An 18,759-nucleotide genomic window follows, 5' to 3' on the forward strand; every position below is an offset into this window, starting at 1 on the left:
GCCGGAAGCCCCCGAATCCGGCCGAATTACGTTCGGCCACTCTCGCCGCCCGTCGCCGTGCGCCGACGCGGCGCAGCTCTCGGCGCTAACGTCGTTACGATGCCGCGACCGTTAAATGAATCCACGAATTTCGGAGCAGCGTAAGTTCAAAGTCGGCGCGCGGACGATTGTTTCTATCGGCGAGACGGCCTTGCTACTTGTTTTCGTCGACGCAGATATGTTACTCAATCATTCTCCCGATGAATTTCGGACAGGGTGAAGTGTTTGTGCTCCGCGCGCGTTGCCGTGCTCCGTACCGTGCAGGGTGCTGGGTATTCGGAACGCACGCTCGTTCGCGCGATTGGCATTCCTGCTTCTCGTTTCGCGGGAATAATCGACGACGCGCTCAATAATTTGCATCTTGCATCAAGATCAAGTGTATCAAGTGTCGCGCGAATCGAATCGCTCGCTCGAGGCGAAGATGTCGAGGCGAAGGTATCCTGGTACGGCAATTGTGAGTTGTGAGTGATTTGCATTTTTATCGTGATATTCGCGGGCGATGATAATCGCTCGTCCCGCCCCGAGCCGCCATTCGAATGTGCATGGCATTCATTTACGCAGCATATCTCGAATCGTGTCGTGCTTCGAACGTGCTGTGTGCTGTCGCGGAATTGTCGTGCAAATATCCCAGATTCTTTTCGAAGAGCGGAAAGAGGGCCGAGTGACAACGTGAAATCGTATCGTGATTCAAATAATAGCACGCTGTGATACAATTAACATACAACGCATGAATATTTCTTATTTTCGTGTATTTCGTGCCTCGTTGTGCAAAGCGTATATGTATTAATTACGTGCTCAATAAAGTACTTCCTTCCCATGGGTACGACCTTGGCGAGGTGGGAATAAGACCCAGTACTCAGTACGAGGATTTTACCCAAGCAAAACTCTATTGTTCTGTTTGGATAAAAATCCAGACGGGGAAGCTAACGTACCCTCGTCCGCCGATTTAATTGAATGAACGAACCGCAGCCGGTTCGTCGCGTTTGCTTCGGGAGTGCCGTTCAAGTAATCGGACTAATTGTAAAGGACTTTTTTAAACGGGAGTGCCGTACAGTATCGCGCGAGAAAGACGTTTACTGAAATTAGTCCGCGCGCGATTGTAATTTATTATCCGCGAGTGTTTCCCGCGAGTGTCCTGTGCAGCGGGAGGAGAAGGAGGAGGCCTGACATCCTGAGAGGAGGAGGAGGCCTAGGAGAGGCATCGAGCATCGCCGGAGCAACCTTGGGGTGAGTATCATCCCTTGTATCTGATAAAAATTAATAGTTCTTTTTTATTTATTCGAATTGTTATCTCGATAAATTAGAAATAATTACAAAAAGAGAAATTATTCAAAATTTTATTCTTGTAAAAATCTTTTTCGGTAAATAACTAATTATTGCTAAATATCTCATTAAAAGACAAATTAGAGAGGCGTAAAAATTATCTTTTGAAATGTTGATTATTTTGAGCATTTTTTAAATTTGAATCTTATGTTTGTATGTTACAGTTATCATCGTAGCTATGTGGCTGCATACCTCCGTCCGTTGCGCATCAAGTTGGTGAGTCAAAAACATTTTTTTTGATTGATTTTAATATTATTTCATCAGCAACTTATAATTTAATATTTTCTTTTTTAATGTGGACAGATCTTGCGGTAGCTTTTTATAAAATTAGAAATGGATAAATAAATGAAATATATTTAATAAGAAAGCCGTATTATATTTATTTTTATTAGTGATACGGCAATGTATACATAATTCCAATGCGTCCACAGAAAAAAAAGGAAAGATGATGACGAAAGTTTCCTGTTTTGCATCAAATTTCCGATCACAACATCACATAATCAACAATTTTATTTAATCTCGGTTTATTTAACATACAAGAGCTGTTTCTTAACATTGCGCGTCCAGTATGTATAGCTGTATAATGTACGTATATGTTATAAGTAAATCTAAGTTACATTGATATGATCACGTTACGGGGTATTTGTACAAAGAGTGCACAAGTACAACTACTCGATTTGTTCGTCACTGCATTCAAAAACCGGTCATAACGTTCGATTAAAAAAAACTGTTAGTCATTTCATCTATTCTTTACGTCGTAGCGATAATGATCCTGATGTCCTCCTGGAGGATGTAGTCACGAAGAAACATACGCGAATAACTTTAGTTTTTTTTTATCATTTTCCTTAATTGAAAAAATCAAATCTCCGAAGTATCGATACATTTTGTAATAATAAATATTCTCAAGATCTGATCGTATCGCGTATTTGAAATATTCAATACCAAAAAATTCAAGGATTAAAAAAGTCGGTTTAAATTTTTGTAAAAATAAAATTAATTTTTGACTTAAGAACAAATTGTATTTCCTCTGTCAAAATAAGTAAAATCATCTGCATTTTTTAATAATTATTCTGTATATCTTGTTCAGGACACCCTATGCATTAGGCTTCGTTATCTTTTATGCGAACAATTGGATATCTAGCACGGGATATAAAATATGTTCCCCATCGTACATTCGTGTGATGTCTTAAGATAAAAATTTTCTATATAAATATGACGTATTTCAATTTTTATGAAGGACATTTTACCTTTGTTTTTTAATGATACGAATAACAATGATATAAATAATTTGAAATTTCAATTCGTTTAACTGGCAGATTTTATTATGGAATCGATCGACGTCAAACGTGACATTTATGTTCCTCATAATTTTTCGCCGCAAACGACCGCGATTTGCCTCGTCTTTTTGTCCCACGTGCTCGACAAAAAAGCAAGCCACGTTTAATCCGCTCCTTCCCGGCACGATTGATTAAATGGCGTCATTTACCTCCCCGGAGGGTCGAAACTGGAAGTCAGGGATAAATTCGAATAACGTTGGACCGGCGTCGCAATACTAGATCACATATTCTGTGGGCGCGTATACGTTATAAAATTTTTCGAGAAGATTACGAATCTTTTTCTTTTTTTTCTTCTTTGCAAAGCACAGACGAATGTCCAATTCCCGTTTATCACAAATTTTATTGTATGCATTGTCCGCTTGGGATCATCGCCAAGAACTGACTGCGTGTGTGCTAAATTATTACTACTATTGTTATCATTAATTGTTATTGTTACTGTCGACGTTATTATTATTGTTAACATCCTGCGTACGATAACAATGAAAGAAATAATTCTTACAGATATACGCTATCCGGGTCTGTCTCATAGATATACTACGTACATATTGTCTCTCAAGTACATACACACGTGCGAAATACAGCCTGCAGTTTATAGACAATAAACGTATGGTATGCGCGCACGTGTTTTACACGATTACACGTGTATGTATAAATAAATCTAATATATAGGCTATACGGTTATACATACAAGATACAATATATAGGACAAGTCACATTGAAAAAATATATGTATGTGTTTTAATTAGGGAGAGGAAGAAGAGGGTAAGCTACGTGCGTTTGTGTAAGCACATGGATATGTATGGTTCATTAGCGGTGGCGAGGAATCAATTGTTCGGCTGTGCAAAAAGACGTCGTTCGAGTTCGAAGTAACTTCTCTCCTTTGATATAATTCTCGAGTTTTAATCACATTTATGTCATTCTCATTTTAGCTCTTATATTTTCTATTCGTTTTTATCTCTCGAATTTGTTTCCTTATTTCCGTCCTTCTTTTCTTTATCTCTGTTTATACGCATTCACAAGCGTTTCTATCAAGCGCTACATTATCTTATCATCGATCATTGTTGTCGCACGCTCCACCGCAGCGTGAAATATGTGCGAACAGGAGAGATGCGTCTATTTAAGCGTGCCGTTAGTTAGCATCCGAAAATATAATTCGGGTTTACCACCCGAGAATTCGCAAGCTGCCGGAGAATGAATGTCCAGGCGTGTATGTACAAGCAACCGAGAATTTACTGAACGTAATCATATATTTATGTATTATGTAACGTTATCCGCGATCCGCGCACTGGGATATTTGTCGCTTGCATCGCGCCGAATGTAAATCTTAAAATCGGTTGATCGTACTGCGACAGAGTTTCGAAGAAACCGAGGGGTCTCGTGTCATTTCAATTTCACCTTAATCTAGACTTTTATGGTATATGTACATGTCCCTTCCTTCTCCCTTCGCGTGGTACGGTCGCGGGTGCGATTGCTTCATCTCTATGACAACTGAATCAGGAATTCTCGTCAAATATAAATATTACACGTTGTACTCGCGACGAGTAAGAACGAGAATTTATATTAATAAAATAAAAACGTATAATATAGGAACAGTCTAATAACACAGTTGTTAACAGCTAATCTACGATTAAGTCTATAAACTTGTTCTCACCGCGGCAAGGCGATTTAAATAAACTTTAGATAAATTGCGAATTAGTAGCTAAAAAGACAAAAATATACAATTTTGGAGAAACATATGAAAAATGAAATAGCGTCGAACGAGAATTTTTAATAATAGATAAGAATAAAAAAAACTAATAGAAAAAATATCTTTTCACTTGATAAGATATATTCAATAATCACTTCAAATCGCTCCGAACTTGAGAATATCCATGCAAAAAATGAATACTTTTTACTTCGTACAAACATTCACTAATATAATACGAGATAATAATGATGGTCCAGAGATCAAGGAAACTAATACTATGGTGTAGACCTGTCTCTTTTATGATTTTTCATTTAAGTTAGAGTCCTACGATGGGTTAACATTAATACATTTATTCTTATATTTTATATCTTAATTAATCGTAATTACACTACGCTTTTAATTATGTTATAATTTACAAGTTACGCAATGTGTCATATTAAGTTAAGGGATTCAAGAAGATTCGGCAAACATAGTACGAGGTTGGTGCGAATTGGTTCTCTCTTGCTTCTCTTTTTCTCATTCTCCCTTCCAAAGTTTATAACACTCACTGCCGCTTACAAATAATACTGAATCTACTCCAAGTATTTTCAGCCGCACCCAAAGAGAGACATTCTTACACAGTATCGTGCGCAACATTCCACAACCTTCTCCGCTCGTGTCGATATTCGCTTCGACGTCGAATTAGCGAGATGTTAGCAGTTTCATGTGCGTATGTCTGGCAATGAATTTTCCTTGTAAGATTATCGATGAGTTGCAGATCATCCGCTGCTATTAACTCTTAAAGGAATCTTTTTCATTCATAAGAATAAGAATAAGAAAGATTTAATATAATTCTGATTCTTAATAAACTTTAAATAATTTTTGAAAAATTTCTATAATTTTTTATACGATACGAAATATTTTGCCAGATTTTTCTGTCCATAAATAATCAATCTGAATTTACACTCTTAAATAAAAGATTTATTTAAGAGTTAACGATTGACGTTACGTAATCAATGTAATCATGATCGTCTTGTAAGTTTCGCGAAATCTCATTGACGATCGTATGTAAAACAGTCTTGGCAAACTGAAAAGTTGCTTTTGCACATTGCTCGTCGACAAACGCGCGCTCTCTTTGGGGATCACACTAACAGTCTTTTACAGGGGTACGATCTTCTCGTTCCGATGTACGGGGGTATCGTACACGGGCACACACTTGTAATATTGCGGTGGATACGATGCATACGACGCTTCCGAAGGTGACAGACGGCCGCGAAATCGGCTGCGCACGATATGGATTATCAGTAGCAGACACAGTAGCGCGAGTACGACGATTAACGTAATCGGCACTGTGCCCCAGCCCCGGCTGGTGATCTGATTAATCATATCGTTCTCCTTGATCGTCTGGAACAAACGTGATAATGGTAACTCTTAGATTGCTTTTTCTTTCGATAAGTTTGTTAATAATACCATTTTTCGCGATTCGAGCAACTCAAGCGTTCGCGAATATTTCCGATATACATAGTTGAAAAAACAAGTTACTTTGTCAAAATACGTATAATTAATATATCGTATAATGTGGTACTAATGATAAGTATGGGTTTTAAAGAAATACGTTATACATAAAACTCACTGTAATTGGGCATATGGGGCAACAAGTGCCCAGTTTCGGTGGCAGCGGATTACTGCAGGCCACCGAACAGATGGTTTCTTTACAATTAAGTCGCCCACCGGACTCGCAAGTGCATGTGGTGCAGCTGTTTGGATGCCAAGTCGATCCCTCCGGATGCGTCTCGTTCAAATGGTCCATGCACGAAGCTCGACAGCGGCATATCTGCAAGGAGAAATCCATCAGTGTCCAATTAAAATAAGTTCGTTTATTGCCGTAGGATATTTCAAAAGGTGCAGTTTTTTATTCTGATATTCTTCTATTTTTATTTATACCTCTCGTGAAATAGTATAACGGAGTTCCGATCGTTGTACTTACGGGACAGCCGCGCTTGTTCGTCTTATAACCGAAATTGCACCTCTTCCTGCATCCGACGAGCGGCGGACAGCCGGCAGTGGGCGGCTTGCACTCGCAGAAGGTGCAGTCGTTCTCGTCCATGACGAGTTCGCAGTGAAGGTCGCACTTGACCTCGGGGCAGATTCTTTTGTCGTCCGTGGTGTCCAGGGCGGTGACATTCGGCGTCTGACAGGCGCACACCGGGCAACCGTCCTCGTCCTTGACGAGGTCGCAGTTGAGCCCGCAGTGCGGCAGTTCCGGGCAAACTTTGTAATCTTCCGGTAGCACATCCGGCGCGAGGTCGACCTCCTGGAGAAGACGAGAGTCGTCAGTTCGCGAGATAGAAGCCGGGAGTAGCGTTGCTGAGAGGAAACCACCGGAATTCCTCTTATTCGCCAAGTTCGCTTCGCGCGTGAAGATTCCGAGAAGAAAACGTCTTCAGCTGCAGGTACGCGCGCGTTTCAGAGATAAGGGAAACTGTGTCTCTACCTTAGCTAGATCACGACTGAAAATCCGCGCGGCGGACGTTGTTGCAGACGGTTGCATTTAGCTAAGGTTGATAGAGAACGTTTCGTGGTGGACGAGCAGATACTACGCGGGAGATTGCATTCTTATCGTAGGTAATCGTCAGCTAACCCGGAGCAGTTCTTGTTCGTCATATCGTATTCTAGATTGCATAGTTTTGTGTTTGCATTGTAATATGTTGGATATTACAAGTCTACAGCCTATTAATTCGAAAATTATTTCCAAATTTATTCGATTTTTCAAATTAAAATGTTGATTAAATATAAAAGTAGGTGTAATTGTTTTAACGCAATTCTTTGTAGTTTTGTGTTTTCTATTTGTATTATATCTTCAACGTTAAGTAACATGGCCTAACAGCTACTTGCTACTTTTAAATTTGCTCAAAATTATCGGCAATTTTTCCATACTCTTAACCCTTACCAAGTCATCGGCGCACTCGCAGATCGGGCAGTTATTCTTATCCGTTCGGAAGCCGTGGTAGCATTTCATCTTGCAATTGTCCAGGGACATCTTGCAGGACTCGTCAGGACGGTGATCGAAGGTGCTATTCGTCAGCTGTGGGCAGTGAGGGCAGCATTCGCCCGGATCAGGTGGTATCGCGTTCTCGCAGGACTTGCACATGGTCGTTTGGCAGGACGCGATTCCGTCCTCGTTGCAGATGCAAGTGATACAGTCGTTCTGTTTCCATTCCTCACCGAGTTTCCTCGAGACACCCTCGTGAATGCAGTTTTGCGGTTTCTCTTCAACCTTTGCCCAGGAGATCGGATCTAGAAAGGATGAGACGAATAAAAAGGAAGTTAGATAAATCGGCATACATTGAACACTTCAATTTATACATATATTATACATATACGTAGGAATACATTTTATTTTTCAACGGGACTAAATGGGAATGGCGGTTAAAAAAATTTCCGTGGGATATAAAGAAAAATGAAGAATTGAAATTTATACGGATTTAATTTATATAGCCTATTAGAGAAGAGCAAGAGTAGAAAACTTGGAGTATTCCTTATCATAGCGTCACGTAGGTATATTGAAATGTTATTTAACTATCGGATGAAAAAAAATATTTAAGAACATTTTCTTGACAGGGCTATTAAATCGTACCAACATCATTCCATCGCACTGAGATTTTGATGATACGCTAAAAAATATAAGAAATATTTTCTGAAGACAGTTTATAAATAACTCACGGGGAATACCGCCGTCGGGAAGAGTCGCTAACCCAAATATGGTAGTTTTGCGAGCGAACGAGGGAAAACTTGGGTGAGTGTCTCGGTGTTCCCGGAGTTAGCGAACTTTTGCATAAAACTGTTGCAACGGATTTTTCAACGTCGCACTGAGCGCGTCATTGGCACAATCTCGTTCGTTCCACGCGCAAACGCGATCACGTTTTTAAGATATCCTTCAATCTTGATGAAGAATCGCCGTATTATTAGCGAGGCAACCGGTTAATTATGCATACGAGATTACGAGCGCGTATAATCGGCAACCGCGCGCGTTTACGCGCTCCTCTTCGACGATCAAGTCATTATTCGGCGATTTTCCAGCGGCGACAAGCGCTCGTCCGGTAATCATCAAAGCGCCGGAAATTGCAGAATTTCACAAAGATTTGCAATCTCGCTTAATATTCATAGCGCCCTTAACACGCCTGCCACAAAGCCGTCTTACGCCTCTCGTCGCCGTTAATAACTCGCGAAAATCTAATTATCTGCGACATTATTTCGTTACACGGACGATCGGGGTGGATGGTATCGCCGCCATTAAAGCTGTCAAGCGTTCTTGATGTAAAACACCGCGATTAAGCTTCTCGGGATGACTTGGCTATTCACGCGAGCGTCGTATTTCGCTTAGAGCGCTTTTATTTATGCGCTCTTCTTCTCTCCTTCCCTCCCTCTTTACACAACCGAGTGCCCGTACGTGAAATTTACATGCCCAAGTACGCTCCAGCTGGATAGTAAACCCTTGAGCGCTGATCTTTTCTGCATGAGACAATTCTATACGCGCGCTGCTTTTAAGTCGCCACGTCCGCATCGCCGCGTCGGCACTGATAACAGATGAATTTGTCGTCTCGCTGGATGAGAATGGTATGTGCATTATAATCAGGCAAGTGCATTGTTCCGTTCTATAAAAAATTTCATTTTTTTCGCAACTTAACCGGCTGTAAATACAAGTTATAGGCGCTGCTTTTGTGATCTCCGCCCACGCACGTGTCGCCGCCCGAGAAAAAAAAGTCCTTAATTATTACCTCGATTATTATCTCGCTATTGGCGTCGATTTTAGCACGCGTCTGCTCTCTACAATTCTACATCGTGGAAAGAGACATGTGGGTCAGGCGGTCGACCGTAGATGCGGGTATATTATTTCTATCCCCAGCTGCGTCTCATTTGCGAGCGTTCATTCATAACGCCTAACGCCTCCCGAACTTTAAAGTGGCGCGTTCCCGTGAAAAATTGACTCGGTAACGCAAAGAGGCAAAAACAATTTTCGCGAGCCTCCGCTGACGCGCGGTCGGCCGGCCGAGCTCGTACTCTCGTATAGTTCCCCATTATTTCCTTGTCGCGACACACGTACGGACGTACGTTCGCGTTGAAAGGGGAAAAATTTGCACGAATTTTTTTCATCGGATACATCGTTCGCTGACTGGTTGTCTGGCTGGCTGGCTGGCTGACTGGCTGACTGGCTGTCGATGGTCCCTCGCGTAATATCTTTTCCCCACCGTTTCACATATAGCTTACACCGCCGGAAAAAAACTAAATTCGTGAGCTTTTGTAAGAAATATGAAAGAGCGGGTGTTCCCTTTATGTGCCCGAAGAACTTTTTTTTTTTATTCCGTTTCATTATTCTGGATGTTTCATTACTCTTTGTAATCTGCACTGCGGCGAGGGGACGATATCGACGGCCGAAATTGAGGGCAATAATAAAAGCGCTTTTGTAGAAAATATTAAAGATATAATCTCTCTTAGCAAAGAGAATGGGAGTTCGAGAAGAACGAGAGGAAAAAGAAAGATGTGTTAAATGAAGAATTGTAAGTTCTTACGAGCTGCGAAACGAATATCCGATCCAATATCGTAAAAAGATATAGGAAAAATTACGCTTGAATTAATATTTCGGACAAATTGAACGGAAGATAATTACACATCTAGAAAAACATTTACGGCGAATCAATTGTAAATATCGTTAACAGCTTCGATCAGGACATCAAATCGTTGACGAAGTAATTAAATTATTTTTGTAATTAACATGTAAAATACACTTTTACAGCGAAAACCGGTGTGAGAGAACATCTATCTGTATAATTTAATCCGATTGTATCGCTATTTACCTCAACGCGGTATCAGGGTTTACGTCAATATTTATTATCGCGTGTACTTTTCGACGAAAGCGTATTAATTAAACGAGGCATCAACTATGTACGCGTGACCGATAATGCGGACTATGGGCTAATGAATATTGTTAACAAGGTAGAACGCTGTTTAACTGTCGCATAGCTGTTTAAACACCGTCCTGTACGATACAGAACTGGAATGAATTTACCGTATGATGTAAAATGGTATTTAATTGTCGAGAATTTGATCGATTGAAAGAGACCCGCGATGTCCGAGACCTATTTAATCGATCGAAATATATTTAAACGTATTTAAATATTACGCGTACTTAATTTTTTATTTCCTGACGCAATCGAATATTTTAATCATTTCGCTCGTAAAATTTTGCTGCTTAAATTCAGCATTTATTGAGTGTGATACATCGAGGCAACGCGTTCACTTCCAAATGCCAAAATGAAGTATAATCGAGCACAATAAATCGATTATCATTAAGAGAGCCACAAAGAATAATCTCTTGGCCGCGATAATAATATTTCTAGTGTAATGATTTGTAGCTGTCCATAGCGTACTTGGGGTAGAAATGTTATTAAATTTGAAAACAGGCACGGAGCACTATTAAATTTTAACAAAGAGAGATAGAGGAAGAGAGAGAGAGAGAGAGAGAGAGAGAGAGAACGATTTCGCGAGATAAGAATGACTTCATTAAAATTCAACAGGTAGATCGAAAGTTCCAGCAAGAACGGCGACGGTGTAACTTTAAACGTCGTAACTTAAAAACCGCCGCTCGCTGAAATATCGCATTTGAGCATTATCTCTGCTTACAATCTGCGCGACTAGCATTTATAATGTCGGTGGATTCTAGAACGAATTTCAGAAAATAATGGTAGCGTTGGTATTTAGAAGGCTATCTAATTTCTACGTAATTTTATAAAAACTACGTAGAAATTTATGTGATAAGTCTTTTTTTATATGTGACACCGATAATTGAAAGTAATAGGATCGGCGAATTAAAAGATACACTTCCGAGTAACCGAAGTGAAAAGTTCTGAAAACGTCTTGGTGGATTCTAAATGACGAAAGAGAGAGAAAGAGGGGGGTGGGATCTTCTTCATTTTGTCGTAATCTCTTCGCTCTTTCAGAACCTCGTTATATATATATATATGTATATATATGTAATTCCGTCATATATATAACGTATACACACTCTATTTCCCTCAGCCCTTCTTCTCTCTTTCGGTAACGGAATGCCGTGCGTCCACAGGAAATGCGTTGATTACGATTGAGGAAGTCCTTCGTGCCGATATCTGAAGTACATTGAGGCTACAAACTCAACGAACGAGCTTGCCTCGCCAGATTGCAATTCGAGCATCCGAGGGAAAGAAAGAGATAGAGATGGAAAAAGAGACGGAGGGGAGGGAAGAGAGGACGTATCGGAGCATTCGGAGCACGAGAGCAGCGAGCGAGAAAGAGAAAGAGCCAGGAGAGAGAAAAGCATGATATCCCCGAAATATCGATCCGATATACGGCGTATTCCGCACGCCGCGCGCCGTTCCTATCGCCTGACAGGAACCAACCTCGATTACGACCTTACGTAATTACCTGAGGGTCTGCAGTCGTGAAGGGGGCAACAGCTACCGGGTGTCTCCGGCTTGGCCGCCCGGACCTCGACCGGCCGTTGACCAGATCGGCACTTGGGCGGCGGACACGTCGGGACGCATTTGCAGATGCCATCGTCCGTCAGGACGCTGTCCTCGGGACAGAACGACTCGGTCCGGTGATGGTGATCTGCAAAACCGGTGTGATTGGACGCCATCGACTTGTGTTACCGACTCGTTAAATAAGAAAGACGCATTCTATTTCTATGCTTGTCACGTTAATTATTATATGGTAATTATACTTGTATTTCTTAATTATCGGTATTTTACGTTCGCGTGAGAGAATTGTATTTTTATAACTTTATAAGCGATCAAGTCAACGTTGTGTGCCAACGGCAATGAGACTTTTATTTCCAAGATTTTATTTATTTTCAGTAAAAATTGTAAGTGCTATCTTATATAAAGTATTCCGTGTCGGTTGTTTAAAGTCAACATTATCATCAACCTGATGTTTTTCAAACGGTACGGTTTAATCAAAGGAAAAGCATGATATTTACACCACCACCACCACCGTCGTATCATTTTCTCGGTTCCGCCAACACAGTCCGATCTTCCCCGCGCACACGGCGGCCATTCGTTACACTCGGTAAACATTATTTTCCGCTGCGAACACGGCCCCTTTTATGGATTCTATTACCTGAGGGAACGCAGTTGTAGCGCGGACAGCAGTTACCGGGGGTCCCGGAAAATGACCCCCTTACCAGCACCGCCTGCTGACCCGGTCGACACTTGTGGGGTGGACAATCCGCACATTTGCAACCGCCGCCATTCTCGTTCGGCATGCTATCCTGCGGGCAGTCGTCGACACTGTGCTCGGCTCCTTGAAACAGAAAAATCACCAGTGAGATTAACGTCAGGACCAGAATTCTCGGGGACGGTCCCGACGGTCGGCGATATGTCCGACGAAGGACGACGCCGTTAAAGCGCTCCACGTCGAAAGATATCTCCGCCCGGGTGTTGGATATCCTGGGATTCTTCTCCAAACGCTTGAAATTGCGCCAGGCTATTCAGTGTACTTTATTATCAATGGTACTTTGCACCAATTTGCTGTCGTACGGAGTGCCCAAAAATTATATGGCCATTACTTTCGTATATCGGTTCTCGACCGATATAGAGAAAATTTATCGTTGGCAGAAATGTTAAACGCTACAAATAACGTCGAGTCCCGAGTCATAATTCTACGACGATCTACATATAAAAAGATTATTTTAATTATTTTGCTTTCTAATTTAATGTAATATATGTAATATATTCACTGAACGAGATGGAAGTTTCAAGAATATATGTATGTTGCTAGCAGAAGCTTAATATCTATTCGATTTCTATTCATTATTCAGCTCGTTAATTGATCTTCAAGTTAGCGATTCGTTCTTTCTTTGTCCAAAATAATGTGATGACTGTAATTTCCTGAAAATAATTTTTGCACGCTGTCTTTCCCAGCCTCTGCCCTGAATGAATCTTTTAAACTTAAAAACCCCTTTCCATTAATAATCTGACAGCAAGTGCTCTGTAATTATGTTGATATATGTGACAGACGGACGTATGCGCGTCTCTGTGAAAAAGACATCGGTTCTTCTGTGCGGATCGCTGCGCAATGTCACGAGTTATACGATGTGTACCAGCGACATTAATATAAATTCCCAAATGAGTAAGGAAAAAAAAAGAGATATATCCTTGTCACTCACACACACACACATACACAGAGAGAGAGAGAGACGTGGTGAGGATCGATTATTTTATTCAGCGGATTATCCCGATAGAAGATATACACGTATTGTCCCATGTGTTCGCGGAGGTTCCGTTGTGCCGGAGAACGAGAAAAATAGCGAGCTTGATGGATGCCAAACTGGAAACCTCGGAGGTATAAATGCGATGCGCTGAGGTATAAAGAGAATGATAAGCGGAATAAGAAGATAGTGCGAATCCATGGCGCACCGGTAAATTCTGTTCCTGGCAGTTGTATAAACGGAAATGGATTATTTTCTAACGATTCATTTGCAACCGCTGCGCCGTGTCTCTATTTGTTTCTTGTAAGTACTGAAATAAACATCCGAGCGATGCAAAAGTCTCGGAGACGTAAAAACGTTTAAAGTTAGATATTCAGAGACCGTCGTATTTAATTACGAGATGGCTGTAAATTCTCGGAACTCTATCACACCACGCAAATGTTCATAACGTGAGTCATCGTTGTCTCATACATACTAAATGTGTTTGTTTGCATACAAAGATAATTTCCTGCAGATTACATTCGTGCGGTCCCAGATTGATCTTGAAAGCTCAGCGAATTACGTTTTTAGTGAAATGGTCACAATTATAGAATTTCCATGTCGTTATCCACCCTACCAAATTCTCAAATTAATAGTTGTATTTTAATTATTCGTTATCAAAATAATAAATGTAATTTATCATTCTTGTCGCGTTATAAAAGAATTCTGAAATTGATCTAAAAATTTTCAAAATTTTTATGATGCAACGTAAGAATATTTGTGGAATATAAAATTGTGAAATATGCATAATTGTGAGCGACATCGAAGTCTGTTACAGTTACGTAATATCGCAACGAAAAACTAGATGTGGAAGAAATACGTTGGAGAGAATAGAAAAAGTTTAAATTTGTCCTTTGTATGGATTTGGAAAAGCGAAGTTCGTACATGAAAAAGATGCTTCCCTGTTGTAGCTGTTAAGGAAAGCGGGATATTCGATATCAAGAAAATTTTTAGTATCATCCTCTAAATGTGAAACTGTAAGGAAAAGTCCCGCGAGACACAAACGCGAATCTTTAAAAGAAACCAAAAATTCAGTCACACAAAATATGGTAAGAAAAGTCGTACCACATATGAAATACTTTTACAGAGAAGAAGGTGAAAACAATGGCAATTTAGAGAATAAAAAGGAATTGCTTTCACAATTAAAAGTTTTCCCTCTGAAGAAAGCGAATTCTCTCTTAAAACTTGGTTTGCGTAGCCTAATGGACTTTAATTCTGCCCGTGAAAGTTTTATATCGAACGTCTCGCTCATAATTTTGAATAGTCCATAAAATATACATCACAGAACACAAAAAGATAGTAATTTCATCTTTGTGAGAGTCGTCGTTTCAATGACACTTTTCAATATCAAAGCGGTTCTTGCTAGTCCATCGCACACATGACAGAAGTCGTTGAAATCGGCGATTGCAGTTGATTCTCGTATCCGTTGGATGAGTTTGCACATCCTCTGGAACGCGCAATCCGCTGTACTCAGCGAGAGGAGAGATCGATGACTTAACAGCAAGAATGCCGTGTGCATGATGCACTCACAGTGCATTTCGTGTCACGACCAGTCCTGTTGTCCGTTCGTTCTTTGCGTTTCGGCCGCTGACATGACAGAAACGAGAAGATACGATCTTCTTCTCGTCCGGTGCCGGTTGCACGCAGCCTCTTTGTGTCCGCCTTTCGCAATTTCGCGCCGGAGATTTTGAAGCCGGATAAGTCTCGTTCTCGTTACCGCCGCTGCCGGCGAGAAACGATGAAGAAGAAACGAATAAAACGCGCCTTTCGGTTTTCGACGGCTTTCGGCTTTCGGTTTTCGGCGTAACTGAAGGGTACATCGGTCAAAGGTTAAGCTGCGGCAAGTCCTTTAGCCGAAAGGGCTACAGAAGACCCTCTCTCTTCATCTCTTTCTCTCTCAGTTCGCGAAAACCTCCGTATAATATCCCCCTCGGCGAGCAGAGGATGATATCCATTGGATTTTATTGCATCTGTTTGAAGTCACGGTTTAACGCTCGATGATTCGGTTGCTTTATAATCTTTTTGATAAAAAGCGTATTTTAGACGTATTTTAGTTTTTCAAATTTTTCGTATTTTGCTATCACTTAATATGAAGATTTATAGTCATCTAATTAACCCTATTCACTCCAACGTTTTTTTCGCCCCAATAATCCTCCAACCATGCACTTTCGAGTCCCACGTGTTTTTTATAATGTTAATAGCTTTGAAAAATTCCCCAAAAATTATTATAATATCTTTGTACCTTCGACTAAAAATCAATGTAAAGAACATTTGAAAATCATTTATTTAAATATTTTTTTACAACAATTATATGTTGACAAACACAGGTTACGACTCGTTTTATTTAAAAAATCATAACTCACGAACAAATTGACGAAGCTTAATGAACCAAAACGCAAATTAAAGCTAAAAGTAGTGCAAATGAGAAAAAAAATATGAGATAATTATTAATTAAATAGGAATACTTAATTTCGTCGCCGCAAGTTTGGTAATTTTTAAATGGTACAGAAAGACTTTAAGGACTTAAAGAATGCTAGAAAAAGAATTTCTGAATAAGAAAAGGCGAATTTGAAGTGTGACAGATATTTTTTATGTAAAAAAATTAATTTTTTTAATATAATCGTAGCTCCTCCCCACCTCTTCCACCTGCCTCTGAGCCATAATAGACCTCTGTGGAATGTTAAATTTTTTTTTTAACGACAAAAATATTTTAAATACGGTTAAATTATACACAAAAATACATTTTTATCGAAAAAAATGCTCATTTACCTTTCACACAACACTGACGTAATCCTCCAACCATGCACTTTCGTGTCCCACCGAGATTTTGATTGTTCCCCGTTTCGAGAGTAAATGAGCTAGGACTTTGAAATTTTTACCTGAGGTTCCCTGCCACAATAACTTTTTTCCGGCGTGGAGGGGATTTTCCCACGATCATTTGTTTTCCGGAACAAACGACTGTTAGAAATTCGTGGGACACGAAAGGCATGGTTGGAGCGAATAGGGTTAAATTTATTTAATTAATTTTATTTTTTTTCCTTTAAAAATAGCTTTATTTGTAATAACTAATACTGATCGTATATAACAACAAGATCTTACAATATAAACGATCGTATAATAGTTAATCTATTATTAAATTCTCTTAGTAATATTACAAGCAATATAAATATTGATGCAATTTAAATGTAATATTTTTTCATAGTTTAATGTATACTGTAAATCACAAAAAGACTTGTATTAGTCATAAGATATGCTGAAATATCAAGTTTAGTTATAAAGGTTTCCCGAGACTTAATACAGAAAGCTGTGGTTTATATTCCCCGATCGAGATCGGCTCGTAAACTTCTGGAAAATATAGACGAAATTTCGCTCTCGTAAGAACGAACTCATTGTTCAAGGGCGATTCGAAAGGATCCAGCCATGCGATAAAATGAGTGCTTTCCTTTCTGTTTTTACATTCCGCTGTACACTCCCCTATTTTTTTTTCGAAGATCCTTACCCATGGGATCGATCGGCGTGTTCTTATCTGTACCTTTCCGTATTTTATGCGTCCGTCCTTAGGTAGATAGCGCGCCTAAGGCACGCGTAAATCGGCACGAATCGCGTCGTAAAGATAGCAGGGTTGGATAGAGACTGGGAAGTAACCGGCGAAATTAACTTTAAAGGATAAAAGATAAGGCAAAGAAGAAAGGGCGAAAATTAGCTTTTGTTTCAGAGAGGCGGTTTTGGCGGTAAACGAAGTAATATCGACGCGATGGAATCGCGATTCGCGCTGCGATACGATCGACGTGCCAGCTGATTTATTTCAGCGACGTGTATGTACACGCGACTGTACGGTATACTTGGTGAATGAGGAGAGGAAAGTGGGTAATTTCCTGCGAAAAATAACATCGTGTGGTGCTCACGAAACGGGCAAGCGCCATGAGGAGGAAGTCCTGATCGCTGCCCCCCGTTGCTCCTTCGACAGTGACGAATGACTGACGAAGGTTCGTTTTGTATTAATAATCGCGAACTCACACTCCGGACATAATTTTTCTCCAGGAAGCATATTTTCGATTGAGTATACGTTATCGTTGGATGTTATCGAGCGTGCAAGAAATAAACGAAAGTTCACTTGAAAAGGGAAAGATGGACCATGATAACGAAAATTGCATACAGATTACTTTCTTTGATCAATATCGCCGAGTCATTCTTTTTTCAATAAAAATATTGTTTTATAGTTTATGTACATAGTTTGCAAATGAGACAACGTTATATTTGATTAAACGTATAAAAACGTATACGATGCACAAATGCATCGGATAAATTAGCATAATCGATGACAGACCATAGATTGAGCGATTGCTACATTTTTTATGCAGCCCAACATTAAGTACATTTTGGTACGCGCTGTTATTCAAAAACGTGGAAAAAAATACTACTTGCCGTAAAAAAATTGCATCGTCGAAAACAATGCCAATGGAAGATATTGGAGCTCGATCTCATTGGACCATTTGGCAAAATCGCGTGGCTGGTATGCAATGAACGGCTTGCGCCTTGCTTGCTCTAACAATAAGTTCATTCGGTATGCAAGAGTTAGCGGCTGAGTCCAGAGCTAGGAGCAAGCTAATGCAATATCCTCGGTACGAAACGTCTGCTTGCTGTGCCGGCTCTCTCGCGCGTTTTACGTCACAGGGGCTTTATCCCGACACGCTTTTCCAGGTTGGTATATTCGACACCATCCGCACGGATGCTTCTTTTCTCTTTTGCCACGGGCCGCAGCGTTGCATCGTCGGCGCAATACTAATCGTTGTATTAATTTGGCACTTCCACGCCGGGCAAACGTGGCCGTACTCGTTTATTTGTTTCATTCAATCGTATTCTCGTTTCTCGTTACGCGCCCCGATGTATTTCCTCCTTCGTTATCGCCTCACCCCCGTAATTTATATTTCTGTTATTATTGGAAAAGTTTTCTACCCGGAGCTCGATAAAAATTTATTTCCGAGTGAAATTCGGCTCTCTCTCTCTCTTTCCCTTTCTCCTTCCCTCCCTCCCTCTCTTTCTCATTCCTTCTCTCTTTCGTTCTTGTCCTCTATCTTTTTTTTCTATTTCTCATTCTCGCCATCGATTTTCTC

At 40.3% G+C, this 18,759-nt stretch overlaps 1 protein-coding gene across 8 annotated transcripts in view; it reads right to left on the reverse strand.

The window, feature by feature from the left end:
* Positions 1 to 1,854: 1,854 nt before the first annotated feature.
* LOC112463238 (cysteine-rich motor neuron 1 protein) overlaps positions 1,855 to 18,759 on the reverse strand; it is a 256,209-nt gene continuing 239,304 nt past the window's right edge. For all 8 annotated transcript variants that reach the window (XM_025029505.1, XM_025029504.1, XM_025029498.1 and 5 more), the window contains 6 exons: positions 12,517 to 12,699; positions 11,824 to 12,009; positions 7,316 to 7,662; positions 6,353 to 6,679; positions 5,999 to 6,199; positions 1,855 to 5,769 (listed from right to left, as the gene is read on the reverse strand). In XM_025029505.1, coding sequence (XP_024885273.1) covers positions 5,524 to 5,769; positions 5,999 to 6,199; positions 6,353 to 6,679; positions 7,316 to 7,662; positions 11,824 to 12,009; positions 12,517 to 12,699 — 1,490 coding nt within the window. In that variant the 3' untranslated portion in view covers positions 1,855 to 5,523. The remainder of the gene's footprint in view (positions 5,770 to 5,998; positions 6,200 to 6,352; positions 6,680 to 7,315; positions 7,663 to 11,823; positions 12,010 to 12,516; positions 12,700 to 18,759) is intronic.

This window comes from Temnothorax curvispinosus, unplaced genomic scaffold (assembly GCF_003070985.1).
Source record: "Temnothorax curvispinosus isolate PA1 unplaced genomic scaffold, ASM307098v1 QBEX01013129.1, whole genome shotgun sequence".
NCBI classification, from domain to species: domain Eukaryota; kingdom Metazoa; phylum Arthropoda; class Insecta; order Hymenoptera; family Formicidae; genus Temnothorax; species Temnothorax curvispinosus.